We start from the raw sequence: 22,231 nt of genomic DNA on the forward strand, positions 1-22,231 counted from the left end.
TCTGTTTTAATATGTTCAAGCAATTTCTTTGGAGCAGTCTAGTCATAGCTCATCTGTAGTGATACTTTTGTTCTTTTAAAATAATTAATTCAACAAACATTTCTTCTCTTCCCCTTCCCTCTCTCCCTTCCTTCCTTCTTTCTACATATTCAGTATTTTGCTAAGTACTTAGAGATGCAGAAATGAATAAAATGCAGTCCTGGCTCTCAGAAGGCTTTCAGTCTACTCAGTGACTCAGAAAAGTCCATGGAGAATGAAATTACACACAGATGTGGTAAGTGCTTGTTAGGGGTTTGCATGGGGTCCTAGGAATGTGTATGTGTGTGTAGGGTGGGGGGGTGGTGGTGGTGGTGGGAATGTTGCCCATCTTAGCCTGCAGAGGGTCAGGAAAGCTTCCAGAGGAAATGACTCTGAAGCTGAGGTCTAAAGAAGTAGAATCTATTTAGGGTAGAGGTTTTGGATATGCCAAGCAGGGGGAACATCTTATGCAAAGTTCCTGAGGCCAAAACCTCTTGGTGCATGTGGGGAATTACAAGTGGCTTGGAGTGTGGAAGGATGAGTCTAAAAATGTACTCAGGGACTGATTTATAAATAGCCCTGTGCATGTGGATATGGAATCCTGCAAAAGGTGTGAAGACTGAAGAATTTTATGTTAGTGCCATATTAGTTTGGCATTTAAAAGATATTTGGCCAGCTAGAATGTGGATTATTGACTTACAGACCAATGGGCAGGCCTTCCAGCCTAAAATCCAGTTAGGTGGCAGTTACAGTAATAGAATTATGAGCTAAAAAGAAAACATCCCTGCCTTCTAAACACTCTGTCTGGAATTCGTGAGAAATCGTTTATCATGATAGAGTGAGGTACATATTAATAGAAGTAGGTGCACAGCATGATTGATCACTGATTACCACTGTGGACTGTATGCTTTTAAGTTCTTTTAGTCTTTAAAATTCTGTAACTCTAGGCAACCTAGTTGTGGGGAATGCCTCTGAGCCTCTCTGCTTTGAGGTTAATGGCATATAAAAAAGGAACCACATAGGAATGATCACTGTAACACCATTCACAAAAGAGAAAACCATTAAACAACCTAAAGACCCATTAATGGGAGAGTGAAGGAATAGAATCTTATGGAGACACAATGGAATATTCTATATAGTCAGAGGGAAAGAACTATAGCAGTGACACAATGTTATCTCATGGATGAATCTTAAGCAAATAAATCTAAATGGTAGGTCCCTAAAGATTATATACACTGTGATACTCTATTCATATATCAAAGAAATAACTAAAATAAGATATGTTCTAAAGAAATATATGTAAGAATTGTAGTAAAATTCTAATTATTTTATGTAATTATATATTAATTACCATCAATTATAATTATTAATCATTAATATATTGACCATTAATATTCAGTTAAAATTAATTTTCTATATTATATTGACATAAACATCTTATATCAATTATGATTCTGTATTTATATTACTTTATGTTAACATATTCATATAAATATAATTTATGTTAATATCAATTTATGTTAATATAAAATATATAAATTATTAGCATAAATAAGTAGACAGTTTTTTATGTTATATGATATATTAACATAATATATTAATTATTAGCATAAACTAACATATTTAACATAATATATATTAACATAACTATGTATACATATATACTAAAAGTATAGAAAAAGGAAAGCAAGAGAAAGATGAACATAGGATTTATTACCTGGGTGGAGAAAAGCATGAGAATGAATGACAGAGGGACTGGATGGTTAGAGTAAGTTATAACCCAAGTTCTAGACTTAGTTTTAGGAGATGACTTTGGAAGCTAATTACATTATTCAATGTAACTAAGTAACTAAATTATAAATATAAGAAAGCCACATATGGATCTTTGATGAGAAAATGCCACGAATAGGAAGGAATATAATTTATCTGATCCGGTACCTCTGAGCTAAAAAAAAAAAAAAAAAAGAAACATAAGAGAAAGAAGGATAAAGATTATAATGGTGCCCACTCGGGATCCTGAGGGTCAAGGGCTGGGGGTAGGGATGAGGACAGGGCCAGGAAACCCTTGAGGGAGGAGAGAGAAGAACCTAAGAAGAACATGGCTTGGGAGCCCAGCTGGGAGAGAAGGGAAAGGCCGGGGCTCTTTGGGGTGCTCGGGGAAGGGGCCAAATGCCTGGGTCCGGACAGTAGGATTCGGTCACTTGTTGATAAAATTCCTTCTGAAAGGCTCTTGAAGAGCAATGGAGCCAAGGGAGACTTTGCCTCGAGTGACAGAGGATCTGAGTCAGGTCTGAATGCTCCACTACTAACAAGAATAGGAACAGAGCTTAAGCCCTTGTTCAATGAGTACGACCTGCTGGAAGTGGAACCAGCTGCCCAGCAGCTTTCCTGTTTCCCCATGTGCCAGCAACTAACCCAGGCTAATGTGCCGGCATACTCACAGTTTTATGAGGTCTGGTCCAAATATTTCTATCACTAAGTAGCAGGTGGTCTTCAAGAATAACTTTTCTAAGAAAAAATAAAGAAGGGGAAATAGATTATTTTTTGTTCTGGTGGACTTGATGCAGGAGTTAAAAATGACCATCTTTACTAGGAATTGATGCTGAATGATTAATTTATCATTAATTCAAGTTTTATAAGAGTTCAAGATTATAAGAGTTCGGGGGGGAAATGTTACAATTAATGTATTCATTAAAATATCATCTTAGGCTTATGTAAATGACACTTTGTTGACTGTACATGATGAAGATCACCAGTTTATTAAAAAAATAGAGTTAATTTTTTGGGTTTTATTTTCTTCTGTACAGCAAGAAACATGTGAATGTTGGAGACGATCTCCTTTGTCGAAATGAAAGAAAGAGGACTCACTTTAAAGTAAATAGTCTGAAATATAGCTTTGTTAAAAATACTCCTCTCCTGTGTTCATTTGGTAAAAAAGATTGCATTTTGGATATTTAGTTTTTGCTATTGGAATCCCAGAGATAGGAGACTGTCAAGATATCTCTGCCCTGCCATCCACCCCAGAGAACGCAGACACACAGATGCCCTCCCCAGAGCGCCACCACCCAGGGACACACACACATTAACTAAGCAATCTCCTTCCTCTCCTTTGCGACAGTACAGGGGTGCTTTGTGGATTGATCTGCACAATGAAACCTGTTAACTCTCTGGTCCTGTTTTTCCAATTTGTGAATCTACTGTGAAACCTTGGGAATTAGGACCTCAGCACAATTAGGACAGACAGGCTGTCCTGGGAAGAGACAAGAATCTCTCCCTGACGAGGATTTATCTTGTCAGGCTTATCTCAAACTGAGCTACCCCACACCTTTCTTGGAAGGTAGGGTAGTGAAAGAACAGGAGAAACGTGGGGAACTCTCTCTAGTACTGCATTTTTACTCCATAGTAAATAATATAAATATTACTCTTGTATTATGATGGATCTATTCATAGGACTTTTTCCCCTACAATAAGGCATGAATTTCAAACACACTGTGCTTTTGTAGTAGGAACTTAAAATTATACCCCTACATTGACCTTATAGAAATGAAAAGAACATAGGGGAATACTGCATCTGATGACAACTAATTAGATAACTAGATGAGATGGACAAATTCCTCGAAAGACAGACTGCCAAAACTGACTCAAGAATAAATAGACAATCTGGATAGATGTATAATAAGAGATTGGATTAGTAATCAAAAGCTTCCCACAAAGAAAAGCCCAGAACCAGATGGCTTCACTGTTGACGGTATCAAATACCTAAAGAAAGCATCTGAATAGATCTTTCTCCAAAGAAGACATACAAATGGCCAATAAGCACATGAAAAGATGCTCATCTTTAGCTATTAAGGAAATGCAAATTAAAACCACGACGAAGTGCCACTTCACACCCATTATGATATGCTGTAATAAAAATGATAGATGATAGCAAGTACTGATGTGGAGAAATTAGAATCTTCATACACGACTGGTGGGAACATAAAACGGTGCAACCACCTTGGTAAATGGTCTGACAATTCCTCAAATGGTTCAACATAGAGTTACTATATAATCCAACAAGACCACTCATAGATATATACCCAAAAGAATAAAACATATACATCCACACAAAAACTTGTACATGAATGTTCATCGTGGCATTATTTAAGATACCCAAGAAGAGGAAACAACTTAATCCAAATGTCCATTAACAAATGAAGGAATGAACTAAATAGATTATATCCATACAATAGAGTATTATTCAGCTGTGAAAAGTAATGAAGCTCTGCCACATGCCACAACATGGGTGGACATTAAAAACATTACACTAAGTGAAAGAAACATAATTCCATTTATATGAAATGTCTAGAAGAGGCAAACGCATGGAGACAGAAAATTAATGGTTGCTTAGGTCTGAGGAGGATAGATATTTGGGGCAGTGACGGCTTAGAGGTGCAAGTGTCCTTTTCAGTATAATGAAAATGTTCTAAAATTCATTGTGGTGATGGATGTACATCTGTGGGAATATATTAAAAGCCATTGAATCATACATTTTAAATGGGTGAATTGCATGGTGTGTGAATTATACGTCAATATAACTGTTTTAATAAAAAAAAAACACCTCCTCTTCCCCCTGGGTGCTCCTTTGCAGGGGCACTGCAGTGGAGAGTGTCAAGAACCTTTAATGTCATAGGACTCAGAGACCCGAATTCAGCATCTGTTGATCTGCTTCTGACCTTGGATTGCTTACCTTTCAATTCCCTCACTTGAAAAATGTGGGAAAGGGATTCATTCTCCTTCACTAGACTGTCTAGGAGGTTTGGAGAATTATGTAGCAGACAGTCAAAATTACATGAATTGGCAAAGCACTCTGCAAGCAAGTTTCAAGTATAGCTAACATAGAACTAGTTTAGCTGAGAGCTGGGCAATATTATGCTTGTGCAGTACAGCTTGAAAGAGAAAATTTATCTTCTTTCTGGTAAAATAAGAGATGTTGGTGTGTGCGCGTGTATGTATTTTTTTTTTTAGAACCTTGTTTTGCTCAAGTTGAAATGAGTGGCTGAAAGTTTCTCCTTGTTCTTTGAGTAGGACTGTCTGTTTCTCAAATGGATTCTGTGATCATTTATCAGACGGATTCTGTGATGATTAAGAGTGAGGGGCTCCTGGAGCAATGGCTAGTTTGGAAGAGGAGAAGCCCCCTTGACAGCTAGATTCTAGATCAGCACAGAAGGGTACCGAGTGGAGACATGTAAAGTGTCCAGCGCAAGCCAGATAGAGCCCAGTCAACTTGATCAGCTATAACCTCACCATTATTGATACAACTATGGAAAAGATAGTTACTATCTAGGTGCTAGTCACCTGTCTGGTGTACAATGTATACAGTTAAACTATCTGCGACCAGGAAGGTACAAGAACATTTGATTTCTACAGAGTCAGATTTGAAACAGCATAGAAGAAAAAAAAATGTGGCCATTCCAAGAGCAAAGGAAAGTTAAAAAGGAGCAAGGGAGGAGTCATCATACATTAGATGTACACATGTGTATAAATAAAACCCAGAACATTCTAGGTTGGAAGTCACCTTCACATTTACCATGAAGAAGTTTCTCACAAGAACGTTTTGAGGGAGTGCTTATTTTTACCCTTGTTCTATAGGAAGGAACATTAAACTTTAGAGAGCTTAAAGCCCCCAAACACGGATCTACTACATCATTCAGTAAGAGATTAATTTTTTTTACTCCAAAAGCCCATGTTACTTAGAGTGTGCATTTCAACATACTTAGGACATTTGATTTGATTTTTCATCTACTCCAGGTATGGAAGGTATTGTGATACACTAAGTACTGGTGAGAAATTTGGAGCACAGGGAGATTAACTGACCACACAGCAAGTTTTGTGGCTATGATTTCCAATTTGCTTGGAGATTTTCAGAACTTCCAGAATTTGAGGAGAGTTGCCTTCCTCGTTTTAAATCTACATGAGTTTTTAGCTATCATATTCCATGAGAATAAGAATTTTGCAGAGGTGACCCAAGAAAAGTGAAGTTCTAGCAAGGGTCTCAGAGTGTATGAGTCTGCTGACCCCTAGGGAGAATGATTCCATTAATCATTTTTCCATTAACAATTCTGAGATTCTTCCAAGGTGTTTACTAATGAGAGCCAGAGGCAAAAGCAGCAGGTGAAACTGAAGGTCAGTAATGTTTTGCAGAATTAAAAAAAAAAAAAAAAAAAAGTCTTCCCAGGCAAGGAAAGGCCAACATGATTTACTGAGTGATTATTCTCAAGAATGTTGCTTACATGATTTCAGACTGCTAAGGTTATGTTTTCTGAACTTTTATTGCTTTGGAGGTAAAAGCAATACTATTTAAAAATAATCTTTAAAATAGTAACTGTGTGTTGAAGTACATAATTTCACTTTCCCTGTCCCCCATTCTCCTGGCTTATCAGACTGAAAGCAATACTGGGTGCAGGTAGGCACTACGGTTCAGACCTATTTTGTTTTTAAGAAGAAGAAATCCTGAGCTAGAAGACTGATTATCTTTGTTACCATTTACAATTTGCATGGCCATTCTGCGCACTGGTTTCTACATCCATAAAATGGAAACAGTAATGCCCACTATGTCTTTATGTATGTCAAATGAAAGAACCTTTAAGCTGAACTGAATACCTTATTTCTATCCAGAGGTAGAACATTAGTTAATAAAATGAAAATAACCCCAAGCAGCATTCTTAATGCTTTGAAATTCCTTCAAATGAAAGATAAACCACTGTGGAAAACTGAAATACCTACTTTGCTTCCCTTGGTGAAGTATCAACTTTTATTTTACCAGAATCTGACTTTCAGACTCCCATTTACCTCATCAAATTCTGAAATGTCCTGTGCTGAGTCAAAAGGAGCCCAGACTGTACCTGGAATACCAGCAATCTTGGTTCATGTTGTGTTGCATTTCACTAGTACATTAGGACAGGGTCATCTAGGAAAAAGGATTTTTACTGAGCCTTTCATCTTTGAACAATACAACTTTGCCTAAAAAGAGAAAATCAAACCCCAGGTACAAATTATGATATGGTTCAGTGTGGTCTATTACATGGAAATGACAACCAATCAAAACAAGTCTTAATGATAATTATGACTGGTTTTCACTTTTTTCCTTTTTGTAAAATGAGGCAGCCCAGGTGGCTCAGGGGTTTAGCGCTGCCTTTTTGTAAAATGGTAATATTTTCCTCTTCTTTCTCTAATTCAGAGATGTGAAAATACAGAGTAAGGTTATAATAGATTGTGAATGTCCAATAATAGGAGGATGGGTCAGTAAAATATGGGACATTTATATGGTGAAGAACTGTAGAGTAATTAAGAGGCTTGACCTAAGTCTTTATGTCTTAACATAGGTTTATAGACTTCAAAAGCATGTTTTTGGGTGAAAAACAGAAGTTGCAGGGCTTGTGCAAATAGTAGATATTAATATAACAGCAAAACCCCACACAGAGAGTATTCTGGAAAGATGATGTTGGAGGCAGCAGATTTTGGGAATTTCTACCTAAGAGGGGAGGAAAAAAATTGCTCATGGATTGAAAAACCCCAAACCTATGGACAGTTGCAACAAAAGTAGGTATCTCCACAAACCCTAAAACACATTTAGGCAAGGATAAACCATTCATGGCCACAAGACTTGTAGGTTATCAATGTCCGTGTGGGAGTAAGTAAAAGAAAGCAAGCAATGGAACGCCAGAAAAAAAAAAAAAAAGTGAATAGGGGAATCCCGGAACAGTCCATAGGTATTGCGTACAAAGTATGGTGGGCCAATTAAAGAATAGCTGTGGAGACTGGGAGGAGGAGTTTTGCCCACTGTGTTAGCAGATGCGTGGAAGGGGCTCAAGGCTAGAAGGACTAAGGGGCTGGCCTGGCCAGGCGTCTACAAATTGTAGAAAATGACCTGCCAGAGCTGTCTTCCAGGACAGCATGCACACAGTTTTTGAGGAGAAACACCGAGTCTAGAAATAACACTGAGCTGGACAGAAGCAAAGGAAAGGGAAAATCCAAGTAAAAGTGGGCAGGGGAACAGTCAGAAACTCAGCAAGGTGTTGTGGTGTGTGTGTGTGTATCCATGTGAACACTACGTAAGAACAACAAAAAAAGTTCTGTGGATCTAGAAAAGTATCCTGAACCACCTCTCTTTTTAAGCGTTTTGGAAAACTAATTTCACATAAAAATGAGTAACAGAAATGTATCTAGGTCAACTCCCATACAAAGTTATTATAAGAAAAAAAAAAAAAGAATAAGGAACAGACTTGCATCCCTACAGAGAGCAAAAGCATACCAGAAAGTCAAGCCCAAAAAAGGACTAAAACATAACATAGTATTTCAAAATGAGCTAAGAAGCATTAATAAAATGCTGTTGATGTCATGAAAGAACAACAGAAATCAGAATAACTCAGTCATGGAATAAAAGAACTCAGGGAAGAATGCAAGATTACAAGGGAAATGAAGTCTGAACTAGAATGAACACAAGAACTGAATACAATAGCTAATGTCTTATGAAAAATGCAAAGTGAAAAAGAGAAAAAACTTTCAAGATTAAAAAAAGGAATAGAAAGTTTTCAAGAGATAGGCAACATACTGAGGTTAGGCAAAGAAGATTCAAAATATGAATATTAGAAATCCCTGAAAAAGAAAACCAAATCAAGGAAATGGAATAAGTAAACAACTTTCCTGAAATTATTAAAAAAAAATATACTTGAGAGCACATTACATTCCTGACACCAACATACGACAACTGACATGAAGACACATTCTAGTTAGATGACTGAATTTTATAGAAGAAAAGAAAAAAGAATCTTTGAATTTCTAGGCAAAAGCAGAAATTACAGGAAAAAGAGAATTAGATTATCAGTAGGCTTTTTAAAGTCACATTTAAGATGTGGGAAAGAAAGGGGAAGAAATTGTGTAAGAGGGAAAGAAATTGTGTGCCAAGGATTTAGATATCCAGAAAACAACTGACTTTCAAGTGTAAAGGGCACTGAAGCTTGTTATTGACATGCAAAAATTCAGGGAATATTGTTCCCAGGAGGCTTTCCTGAGGAATGAGCTCTAGACAACTTGACTAGAGAGGCATCCTCATAAGGGCTGGTGATGAACATCAATCAAATAGTTACTGATGGGGCTGAGCTAAGTGAGGGTGGGCAGGGAATGGGTATTGTACATAATAGCTGCATGCTCGGGCCATACAGTGCAATGATTACAAAGGGTGAAGAAAGGAGAAAAGTATATGCAGAAAACAATTTTAAGTGCTCTCAATGATTATGAAGTATATTAATGGCAGCAGTGCTAGGATTGATATTCTGGGACTGTTATATGGGTAATGAGGGATAGATGAGTGAATAATTATGGGGTATTTTATCCCTTTGTCCTTTAGAATTAGGACTTCAAGTATGGAAAGAAGGAGATATGACATGGAAGAGATTAAGAAGAAAATCCTGTAGAAAAACAAAATCCTGTAGTCCTGAATTTGAATTTGAAGTGTCAGTATAAACTCACTAGATATTTTATCTTAAAATTATACGTAAGATGGGTAAATGTATATAGAGGTATATGTAAATATATGTATTTTTTCTGTCATTGTCTACTGAAGAGGCCTACAAAGAATGACCACCTCAGTAGCAATGAACATTCCTATGTTCCCAGACTGTGGTCTTAAAATACTATTTTTCACTAACAGAAACCAGATTTTTTGAGAGAAATGACTGATTTCAAGTCTGCGACTGGAAATGTACAAGACGGGGCTGGAACATCTTGTCATACCAATTAGTGAAGGAGCTATCAAAAGTTACTTAGGCTCATGTCAAAAGGACTCAGGAGCCAACTTGAAGAAGTTCCCACCGGTCAAACATGTGACAATTTGAGTTACAAAAGGATAATAATTGACATAGACCAAAAATCTGTTGTGGTCTACACAACAATACATATCAAATATGTATAAATTCAAGAGTTCATAATGGGCTGGGCCCATATTTTGAAGAAAACTGATTGACTACTATGGGATGATAACAGAAAGGTAATGAATTATTTGAAAATGAGCAAATAAGGCCAAGGAATGAGGCATTTATCCTGCCTTTCCTACTATGAACAAAACCATTAAAGACAGTGGGGAAAAATGTCTCTACAATATGATAAGGATGAGCGAATGTGCCTCTAATGCATTTCCACCACTAAATATAATATAAATGATATATTTGAATAGCACCATTTTGCAACTCCCAGTGAAGTAACAGATCTAGTTATTGAGCATCAACAGCTGGTAATATCACAAAAGGATAAAAGAGAAAACCACATATAATGGTCTCCCAGTGAAAGAAAGCATCACCATTTATAGTCTTGCCAAAGAAATCAAACTGGAGTCTGATCAAGCCTCTGGATCTAGCTGCAAAATTTCAGGAAATACAGAACACAGAACAACATATTCAATCATACCACAGGGAGGCAATCAGCAAAATCCAGACTGTGGGGAACTCTATAGGACAAATCCCACAATTAAATTACACGACAAAGGACAGGATGGGAAGAAAACTTGTAGATTAAAATAGACTTAAAAGACATATCAAAAAATTTTAAACTAGGCAAGACTATAGTGTAGGGAATGCTCACTTGGATGATAAAAGCATAAAGCAATGAAAAAAGTGATTACAGAAAAATTCAGGATGCTGTTCCTTTAGGCAAAAGAAGTGATTTATGATGGAAAGGGGAGTAGCTACCTACCTGTGCCTTCTTGACCCAGGCTACATTTACAAGGGTATTCACTTTTTAATAACTGATAAAACTATAAAGTTATTTTGTGTGGCTTTCTAGATTTGTTTTGTTTTACCAAAAGACACGTAAAAAAAATTACCCACTGAACAATACCAAACATTGTTTATGGATTCATACAAGTGAATGTGAAAGTGTCAAACTTGACAAGAAGTTCATCAAATTCATATAAGTGGTTCTCTCTAGGGAGATGGGAGGAAGAATGAAACGGGGTGAGGGGAAGCCAAAGAGTGTTTCAAGTTCATATGCCACATTCTAATTCCACAAAAAAAGAGGATGTAAATATGTCAAAATCTTAACAATGGTCAATCTGGAACATTGTAGACACGTGTGTTTGTGTATTATTCTCTCTTGGTGTTTAGTTTAAATTCCAAGAAAATTAAGCATATTGTTGCTGAATGCAATAAATTCTCTGAGAATGCTTTGATGCTATTGGCACAGCATGATAGGTAAACCAAAGACACAACAGGCATTAGTCTATCTTCTTTGCTTTGAAAAAAATTCACCCTTGATGAATTTGTTTTAACATTAAATGGATGACAGTTTGACTCTCAAAGAAGTTTACTCATCGTGACTATTCACCGAATAGTAGTCTATAAGGGAAATAGAATCAATATTTTCTTAATTTTGTTGAGATGGAAAGAGAAATACATAATGTGTATATTTTTTGTACTTAAACTAATCTTTTTTATTCATTCTAGAACAGAGATAATTTTAAATTATGACTTAATCATCAAACATAATACCTATTCCACCCAAATGTCTAAATTTACTAAGTATGCTTTCTATCTCTTTTTTTTTTTAATTTAAATTTTAGGTAGCTAACTTACAGTGCAATATTGATTTTTGGAGTAGAATTCAGTGACTCATCACTTACATACAACACCCAGTGCTCCTCACAAGTGCCCTCCTTAATACCCATCACCCATCTAGGCCATCCCCCACCCACCTCCCTCCATCAGCCCTCAGTTTGTTCTCTATCATTAAGAGTCTCTTATGGCTTGTTTCCTTCTCTCCTTTTTCTCTTTTCCCCCTTCCCATATGTTCATCTGTTTTCTTTCTTAAACTTCACATGCTGAGTGAGATCATATGGTATTTGTCTTTCTCTGGCTGACTTATTTCACTTAAGCATAATATACTCTAGCTCCATCCATGTTGCTGCAAATGGCAAGGTTTCATTCTTTCTGATGGTTGAGGAATATTCTATATATATATATACATAGTGATATGTATAGTGATATATATAGCGATATACGTGTGTGTGTGTGTATCACATTTTCTTTATCCATTCATCAGCTGATGGACATTTTAGCTCTCTCCATAGTTTGGTTATTGTTGACAATGCTGCTATAAACATCAAGGTGCATGGATTCCTTTGAATCTGTATTTGTGCATCCTGTGGGCAAACATCTAGTGTGCAATTGCTGGATCGTAGGGTAGTTCTACTTTTAACATTTTGAGGAACCTCCAAACTCTTCTCCAGAATGGCTGCACCAGTTTGCATTCCCATCAACAGTGCAAGATGGTTCCCCTTTCTCTGCATGCTCCCCAATGCCTGTTGTTTCTTGTGTCGATGGTTAATTTTAGCCACCTTCGCAGATGTGAGATGGTATCTCCTCATGGTTTGAATTTGTATTTCCCTTATGATGCTGAGCATCTTCTCATGTGTGTCTTTTAGCTACCTGGGTATCTTTTTTGGAAAAGTGTCTATTTATGTCTTCTGACCATTTCTTAACTGGATTATTTGTTTTTTGGTTGTTGAGATTGATAAGTTCTTTGTAGATCTTGGATACTAGCCCTTTATCAGATATGTCATTTGCAAATATCTTCTCCCATTCTGTAGGCTGCCTTTTGGTTTTGCTGATTGTTTCCTTTGCTGTGCAGAAGCTTTTTAACTCGACGAAGTCCCAATATTTCAATTTTGCTTTTGTTTTCCTTGCCTGTGGTGACATGTCTGGTAAGAAGTTGCTATGGTCGAGGTCAAAGAGGTTACTGCCTGTGTTCTCTAAGATTTTGATGGTTTCCTATCTCACATTTCATCCATTTTGAATGTATTCTTGTGTATGGTGTAAGAAAGTGGTCCAATTTCATTCTTCTGCATGTGGCTGTCCACCTTTCCCAACACCATTTGTTGAAAAGACTGTCATTCCTATTGGATACTCTTTCCTGCTTTGTTGAAGATTGTCAACCATATAGTTGTGGGTCCATTTCTGAGTTCTCTATTCTGTTCCATTGATCTATGTGTCTGTTTCTGTGCCAGTACCATATTGTTTTGATGACAACAGCTTTGTAGTATAGCTTGAAATCCAGAATCATGATGCCTCCATTTTGTTTTTCTTTTTCAGAACTGCTTTGGCTATTTGGAGGTCTTGTGTGGTTCCATACAAATTTTAGGATTGTGCTTTCCAGCTCTGTGAAAAAACACTGGTTGTATTTTGATGGGGATTGCATTATATGTGTAGACTGCTTTGGGTAGCATTGACATTTTAACAATATTTGTTCTTCCAATCCATCAGCATGGAATTCTTTTCCATTTCTTTGTGTCCTCTTCAATTTCTTTCATTAAGTGTTCTATAGTTTTCAGAGTACAGATCTTTTACTGCTTTAGGTTTATCTCTAGGTATCTTATTGTTTTTGGTGCAATTGCAAATGGGATTGACTCCTTGATTTCTTTTTCTGCTGCTTTCTTATGGGTGTATAGAAATGCAACAGATTTCTGCACATTGATTTTATATCCTGTGACTTTGCTGAATTCATGTATGAATTCTAGCAATTTTGTGGTGGAGTCTTTCAGATTTTATACATAGAGTATCATGTCATCTACAAATAGTAAAAGTTTGACTTCTTCCTTGCCAATTTGATGCCTTTTATTTCTTTTTTGTTATATGATTGCTGAGGCTAAGACTTCCAGTACTATGTTAAATAGTAATGGTGAGAGTGGATATCTTTGTCTTGTTCCTGACTGTAAGCAAAAGGCCCTCAGTTTTTCCCCACTGAGGATGATGTTAGCTGTGGGTCTTTTTTTATATGACCTTTATGGTATTGAGGTATGTTTCCTCTATCCATACTTAGTTATGGGTTTTTATCAGAAAGGATGCTGCATTTTGTCAAATGCTTTTTTTTTTTTTGCATCTATTGACAGGATTATATGCTTTTAATCCTTTCTTTTATTAATGTGGTGTATCATGTTGATTGATTTGTGAATACTGAAGCACCCCTGCAGCCCAGGAATAAATCCCATTTAATCTTGGTGAATAATTCTTTTAATGTACCATCAAATTTGATTTGCTAGTGTTTCACTGAGAATTTTTATATCCACATTTATCAGGGATATCAGCCTACAATTCTCCTTTTTAGTGGGATCTTTGGTTTTGGAATCAACATAATGCTGGCTTTGTAGAATGTATTTGGACATTTTCCTTTCATTTCTATTTTTTGGAAGTTTGAGAAGAGTAGGTATTAGCTCTTCTTTAAATGTCTGATAGAATTCCCCTGGGAAGTCATCCAGCCCAAGACTTTTGTTTGTTGGGAGATTTTTGATTACTGATTCAATTTCTTTGCTAGCTATGGATCTGTTCAGATTTTCTATTTCTTCCTGTTTTAGTTTTGGTAGTTTTAAAGTTTCTAGGAATTTGTCCATTTCTTCCAGGTTACTCAGTTTGTTGGCATATAATTTTCATAGTATTCTCATAATTTTGTATTTCTGTGGTGTTGGTTGTGATCTCTCCTCTGTCATTTGTGATTTTATCTTTCTCTTTGCTTTTAGATAAGTCTGGGTAGTGGTTTATCAATTTTATTAATTCTTTCAAAGAGACAGCTCTTGGTTTCATCAATGCATTCTACTGTTTTTGTTTGTTTGTTTCTACATCATTCATTTCCGCTCTAATCTTTATTATTTCCCTTCCTCTTCTGGCTTTAGGCTTTATTTGCTGTTCCATTACTAGCTCCTTTAGGTGTACGGTTAAGTTGTGTATTTGACACTTTTCTTGTTTCTTGAGATAGGCCTATACTGCAATATACTACCCTCTTAGGATTGCTTTTGCTACATCCCAAAGGTTTTGGGTTGTCGTGCTTTCATTTTCATTTGCTTCCATATATTTTTAAAATTCTTCTTTAGTTTCCTGGCTAACCTATTCATTCTTTAGTAGGAGGTTCTTTAACCTCCATGTATTTGAGGTTTTTCCAAATTTTCTCTTGTGGCTGACTTCCAGTTTCATAGTGTTGTGGTCTAAAAGTATACATGGTATCGATCTTGATCTGTTTGTACTTGTTGAGGGCTGGTTTGTGACTCAGTATATGATCTATTCTGGAGAATGTTCCATGTGCACTTCAGAAGAATATGTATTCTGCTGTTTAAGATGAAATGTTCTGAATATATTTATTAAATCCACCTGGGCCAGTGTGTCATTCAAAGCCATTGTTTCCTTGTTGATTTTCTGCTTAGATGATCTATCTGTCCATTGCTATAAGTGGAGTATTAGAGTCCCCTACTGTCATTGTATTATTATCAATGAGTTTCTTTGTGTTTATTATTAGTTGATTTATATATTTGGGTGCTCTCAAGTTGAGGGCATATTTACAATTGTTAGATCTTTTTGATGGATGGACCCCTTAATTACGATATAATGCCTTTCTTCATCTCTTGTTACAGTCTTTATTTTAAAATCTAGTTAGTCTGATATAAGTATGGCTACACTGGCTTTCTTTTGACATCCATTAGCATGATAGATGGTTCTCTATCCCCTCACTTTTAATCTGCAGGTATGTTTAGGTCTAAAATGGGTCTCTTGTAAGCACATGTAGATGGATCTTGTTTTTTCATCCATTCTGATACCCAATGTCTTTTTGATGGGAGCATTTAGTCCATTTGCATTCAGAGTGATTATTGAGAGATATGAATTTAGTGCCATTGTGTTATCTGTAGAGTTGGTGTTGCTCTCTGGTGACACTATCTGGTCCTTTCTAGTCTTTGTTGCTTTTGGTCTTTTTTCTCCACTCAAAGAGTTTCCCCTTAAAATTTCTTGCAGGGCTGGTTTAATGATCATGAACCCCTTTAGTGTCTGTTTGTCTGAAAAACTGTATCTCTCTTTTATTCTGAATGATGGCTTTGCTGGATAAAGAATTCTTATCTGCATATTTTTCCCATTCAACACATTGAATATTTTCTTCTTCTTTCTGCCCTGCTAAGTCTCTTTGGACAGATTCACTGTGAACCTGATTTGTCTTCTCCTAGGTTAAGGACCTTTTTTCCTTTGCTGCTTTCAGGATTCTTTCCTTGTCTGTGTATTTTTTGAATTTGACTATGATATGCCTTGGTGATGGCTAGCTTTTGTTGGATTTAATGGGAGTTTTCTGTATTTCTTGGATTTTGATGTCTGTGTCCTTCCCCAGATTAGGGAGGTTTCAGCTATAATTTGATCAATAAATCTTCTGCCTTTTAATCTCTCATTTCATCATCTGGGACTCCTATGATACAAATGTTATTACATTTTACTAAGTCACTGAATTCCCAAAGTCTACTTTCGTGATCCATTACCTTTTTTTTTCCTCTTCTTTTCAGTTTCATTATTTTCCATAATTTTATCCTCTATATCACTGATTCACTTCTCTGCTTTATCCATCTTCGTTTTTATGGCCTCCATTTGTGTTTGCATCTTGGTTATAGCATTCTAAATTTTGGCCTAACTAGATTTTAGTTCTTTTATCTCTATGGTAAGGGATTCTCTAGTGTCTTCTATGCTTTTTTCAAGCCCAGCTAGTATCCTTACAATCATTTTCAATTCTCGTTCAGACATCTTACTCATAGCTGTATTGATTAAATCCCTGGCCATGAATTCTACCTCATGTTCTTTCTTTGGGAGATTTCCTCCATCTCGTCATTTTGTCCAGAAATAAAAGAGTTCAGAAGAGAAAAGGGAACAACAAAAGCAAAACAAACATGCAAAAAAACAAAAACAAAGCAAAAACAAACAAACAAAAAGAAAAAACCCAAAAGACAAAAACAAACAAAACAAAAATACAAAACAAGAAAAACAAATGAAAAAAACTAGATCCTGGAATGCTTGGGTCTGCTTGTTAAAAGGATCTAGATCCCTTGGGATGCCTGGGTGGCTCAGTGGTTAAGCATCTGCCTTCGACCTGGAGTCCCAGGATCGAGTCCCACATCCGGCTCCTTGCATGGAGCCTGCTTCTCCCTCTGCCTGCATCTCTCATGAATAAATAAATAAAATCTTAAAAAAAAAAAAGAATCTAGATCCTGAGATAAATAAAATGAAAGTAGACCTATATATATATGAAAAAATATGAAAAGCATACATACGAAAATTCATATATATATAAATTTCATATATATCTATGAAAATCATAGATACAAAATTGTTTAAAGAATCATAATAAAACATTAGAAAAAGGGAATTGGAAAATATAATACATGAAAATATAACAAGAAATAAAGAATAAAAGTGGAAAGGAAGCCCGTTGCTCTTTCCCCCGGAAGCTGCCCTCGGGGGAGCTGTGGTTTCCAGGGGTCTTGGGGTCTTGGGGGAGAGGCCTGCGGGCGCCTGGCCTCCCGGCCACCTGCGGGCGGGGCTGCTGGGCGGCGCAGGGCGGCCTGGGTGCGCTGGCTCAGGCCTGGAACCCAGTTTCCAAACTCCAAAATGTCAGGGACGCCTGCTGGGAGGAGCAGGGCGCTCCCCTGGGCGCAGGTGGCGCAGGTGTCACCCGCTTGCCCTCCGCTCCCGGGAGAGCCCTCCGCAGACCCTAGGGGCAGCCTGCTCCGTGGGCTGCAGGGCCCCATGCCTGGGAACAGCGCAGCACTGTGGCGCCACCTGTTCCTCCTGTGACCCAAGGGATCCTCCGGGGATTGTGCTCCCCTCAGCCACCCGAGCACCTTGAATCCGGACGGATCCTCCCGGGTCGGGAGCGTATGGAGCTTGTGCGCTGCGCCACTGCCAACACGGTGCAGGCTCCTCCCTGAGGCCTGCACCCGCTGCCTCCCCCCGCGAATTGCCCTGCCCCCTACCTTCCACAAAGGTGGTCGTGTTTCTACTTGGAGGCTTGCAGGTTTTGTTCTCTCGGACTCGGACTGACTTCTTGGGTGTTCAGAATAACTTGGTGACTATCTAGCTCTGCTGGAGGGTGGAGACAAGCTCAGAGTCCTCTCCTCCCCACCCCCACATTTTGTTTGAATCATCAATCAGTTCCTTTTATTATTATTATTATTTTTTTTTGGAGAATGGGTTAGATGATTTTATAGAGAGCTGGTTCAAATCCATGGACTGATTCCAGGTCGTTTTCCCATTGGGGTTTTATTTACTCATGAACAGAGAGAGAGAAAGAGAGAGGCACAGACACAGGCAGAGGGAGAAGCAGGGAGCCGGACGTGGGACTCGATCCCAGGTCCCCAGGATCAAGCCCTGGGCGGAAGGCGGGGACTGAGCTGAGCCATCCTCGCTGCCCATCCCATTGGGGGTTTGAAGATCAATTGCCTTCTGGGCCTAAACAAAGCTCTGTGTTGGTAGGCCTGTGGGTGAGTCTGTGCATGTGGTTAAATTAACATAAATCATTGAAAATTATCCATTTTTTTCATTATTTTGACCTTCTTAGTATTTAAGGCAATGAAACTCAGTTGGGCAAATCATTCTAAATGTGACAAATGAAACGATAATTACCATTCTACATTTTATTCCCCAAATGTCCACAATAGTCTCATTCTGCCTAGATGGAAAATGAACGTTGGAGGACAAAACTGCCTAGAGTGGTTTTCGCGCATGTGTGTGTGTTTTAATTTCCAGGAGCCCCATAAGAATAGCAACTCACGGAAATAACTCAGTTACGTTCTCTTCCATAAGCGTGTGTATAGACTCACTCACAATGACCCAAGAACCAAACAAAGAAGCAGACCCACAGCCACCCGACCCTTTCTGTATTTACCTGGCAGGTAGCTGCAGAGTCTCTCCATCGAGGCCTCCACCGTGGAGTTGTGAACTTGAACAAGTTGTTCAATCACGGATACCACCACCACACAGGCTGCAAGGGGGCAGAAAAACATGTCAGCAGTGTCATAAGGAAAACCCTGCTGGAGGGCCAGGGGAAAGGTAAGGATACGTGTGTCCTTAGGAACACCAACCTTTCCAAAATACAGAATTTTTGTGTGCTGAGCCTTTTATTTATTTTTAAAGATCTTATTTACTTATACATGCGAGACACAGGTACTTAGGTAGAGGGAGAGACAGGCTCCCTGGAAGGAACCTGATGCGGGACTCCATCCCAGAACTCTGGGGTCAGGACCTGGGCTAAAGGCAGCCACTCAACCATTGCGCCACCCAGGTGCTCCTGTTTGCTGAGCCTTTTTAAATCTACCGTGTGCATAAAGACACTGTGAGTTGTAAAGTGTGAAGTGTGCTAAGATGGTGTGTTCAAGGATCAGAAAAACTGGTTGTCAGTTCAGTTTTGCCACTTGGAAGCTTTGTGACTTTAGCAAGGTAACTGAATCTTTGTTTAGTTATATTTCCATCACATGGGAGAAAGATAAGACATTTATTATTTATTTATTTAAAAATATTTTATTTATTTATTTATTCATGAGAGAGAGAGAGAGAGAGAGAGAGAGAGAGACAGGCAGAAGGAGAAGCAGGCTTCCTGCAAGGAACCCGATGTGGGATTTGATCCTAGGACCCAGGATCATGCCCTGAGCTGAAGGCAGACGCTCAACCATTGAGCTACCCTGGTGTCCCAAGACTTGACATTTAAAGGAGATAGTGCAGGAACAAACCAGCCAGCATGGAGTAGAAGCTCATAGACATTGGCATCTTTCTTCTCTTCCTTTTTGCAATTGATGGCTTCATTGTGAATAGGATCATTCCCACCCCATACATGCTCAGCTGTGACCTAGGGTGAGGTTTTTAATTTTAGAAAAGTGGTGGAAATTGCTTATCATTTGTAATCAGAAGACCTGGCCAGGCTTTCTAAGACTTGGTCTCTCACTGCAAAATAGGTAATAAGTTTCCTATAGGGCTGCTGTAATGATTAAGGGAGATAACAATGCAAGTGAATGTGCCTTTGAAATCATAACACTATTGTAAAATATCATTTTACCTCCCAGCTATAAAGCACTCTGCTTGAAAGCGTGTACCAATATAATAAGTATCTAGAAGGAACCTCAGATTAAATTCGAAATATATTCCTTCAGCTGCCTTGATATATAGGTGTGTAGGCCCAGAAATGCTAGGCTGAAACCCCTTAGAGAGTTCTATCACCAGCTTTGATTTCCTAAATGCTTGGGGAAGCCCAAATCTCCTTTTTCCAAAGGGAAGGGACACTTTCTTCTATACACAAAGGGTTGATTGGCCAAAGATCAGTAAGTCTATGGGAGGAAATTGTTTGGCCTCCTTGAGATAGGAGGAGTAGCATTTATTAGCAGAGGTTGGTTTCTAAGCAGGCAAAAGAAGGCTTATATCCCAAATGAGAAAGTTCCAGGGTGCCTGGCCCAGTAGTAAGCTCACTATTACCCATCTGCTCAAGGAGCTGGGAACCCAAATTCATATGCAGTGTCATTAAAACCAGGTTTCTACCAGAATTCTTGAGGGAAGGTGGCTCATAACAGAGGTGATAGTACAATTGAGGATTTCTTGACATAAAGAAATAAAACCTTTTGTGAAATGTTGAGATTGCTAATGAATGAGAGACTTCCTACTTTCTTGACATTGCAACATGTGATGAGTCTTTGGCCTCGATTGCATTGTATCCCTCAGCAGAGAGTCTGCTTGGGAGTCTCTCTCTCCCTCTCCCTCTGCCACCCCCCCAACACTTGCATGCTTTCTCTCTCTCTCTCTCTCTAAAACAAACAAATAAATAAATCCTTTAAAAACAAACAAAAAATCCAAAGAAGGCAGTGGAGATTGGGTTGAAATTTTGCATAACAATCACTTCATCAGGCATTTCATCAATAAGCTGCTTTACCCAGAGTGGGCTTGAAACACAAGTATGCATTTGTTTTAATCCAGGGCTTAGAAGGGTCAATGCAATGTGCTGCTCAAAACCAACCTGCTTCCTTGTACTTATAGGTATGGGTTTTTCTTTTACTCAGAGGAATCCCATCGAGGACTCTTATGACTTTGGTGGCTCCTTGATGGCTCCTTAGCACTGCTTGCTAAAATTGGAAATCATTAGATAAAAAGGAGCCAAAAAAAAAAGTCAACTGTCTCTGAAGATTGGGTGGATCTTCCCATTACCTTCACTCTGCCTAGTGAAGAGTTATGATCAAAAGAGCTCTGCAGAAAAGCAGGTAATGGGGTTTGAAATACGTAAAAGCCCAGGTTGGGCTCAGCTTTGATTTGAGTCCTGTTCACTTGGACATCCCTGCCCATTTCCAGTGGGCTCAACTCCCCTTCCAGCTGGTTTGTTAATTTAAGGTCTACAGTAAGGTGTGTTCTGAATCCTTTAGTTGGCAAGAATGGATAAATTGACTTTGCTATCGTTTCTAATAATAGGTTCCACAGGCTTGACAAGCTAAAGAATGTTTTCCTTGGGAGAGATGCATGAGCAAAGTAATTTCTCCCATTACACACCATTCTCTGGCTGCTAATAAAAGGCCTGGCTCTTCTAAAGTGAGTTTGTCCAAGCTACTGTTCATTTAGAAAGTGATGAGAGCCAGTGAGAGCTGTGCTTTTTGTTCAGTGGTCACCATCTGAAACCTCACATATGGCAAATCTCTTCTCACATGGCATCTGAGACTAATGAGTGTAATAGAAACAGACACTCCTGATATTGTAGGAAAAGACGCGAATGGACCCAAATAAAAACACCTGCCACAGGGATCTGTTTCTGGACACATAACTCAGGTAGGCTGCAAATGATACCCAGAATCCTTTTGAAATGAAACAGGACCCTTGCAAGTCTAATTATAATCATATCAGTGCTCTCTGGAAATGTAGCCACTGCAGAGAACAGGCTAAAAGATTTCCCATTTGTCTTAAACCCACACTTCATGGAAAAGCCCAGAAAGCACTTGGCAGTTATCAGAGCCAGAGTCAGCATGACTATACTTCCTTTTTGACCCTAAATGGGGGCATAAATAATTCATCACATGGCTAGAGTGTGCTCTGCAGTTTTCAAAGTGTTTTGCATACATTATCATCTCATTCAAACTTCACAACAACTCATAGATGCAGGAATTATCGCTCTCATTTTGCAGACCAGCAGACAGAGGCTCAGGGAGGTTAGAAGCCTTCTCGAGTGTATAGTTAGTAAGCAGGACAGCTGGGACTGGAACAGAGTATGTATTGAGTTCCTTCTAGATGGAGGCCCTGTGCTGGGCTCTGAGTATATGCTGAAAACAAGCTGATACAGTTCCTGCCCTCTTAGAGATTATACTCTATTAGAGAAAAGTGCAAATTAGTAAGCAAATGCATAATTATAAATAATTTTAGGCACTATG

At 38.3% G+C, this 22,231-nt stretch overlaps 1 protein-coding gene across 2 annotated transcripts in view; it reads right to left on the minus strand.

The window, feature by feature from the left end:
• Nucleotides 1-22,231, minus strand: part of AOAH (acyloxyacyl hydrolase) — a 158,052-nt gene that overhangs the window by 120,732 nt on the left and 15,089 nt on the right. For both annotated transcript variants that reach the window (XM_025464638.3, XM_025464639.3), the window contains exons 3-4: nt 18,727-18,822; nt 2,460-2,526 (exon numbers count right to left, since the gene is read on the minus strand). In XM_025464638.3, coding sequence (XP_025320423.3) covers nt 2,460-2,526; nt 18,727-18,822 — 163 coding nt within the window. The remainder of the gene's footprint in view (nt 1-2,459; nt 2,527-18,726; nt 18,823-22,231) is intronic.

This window comes from Canis lupus, chromosome 14, assembly GCF_003254725.2.
Source record: "Canis lupus dingo isolate Sandy chromosome 14, ASM325472v2, whole genome shotgun sequence".
In the NCBI taxonomy this organism is placed as follows: Eukaryota; Metazoa; Chordata; class Mammalia; order Carnivora; family Canidae; genus Canis; species Canis lupus.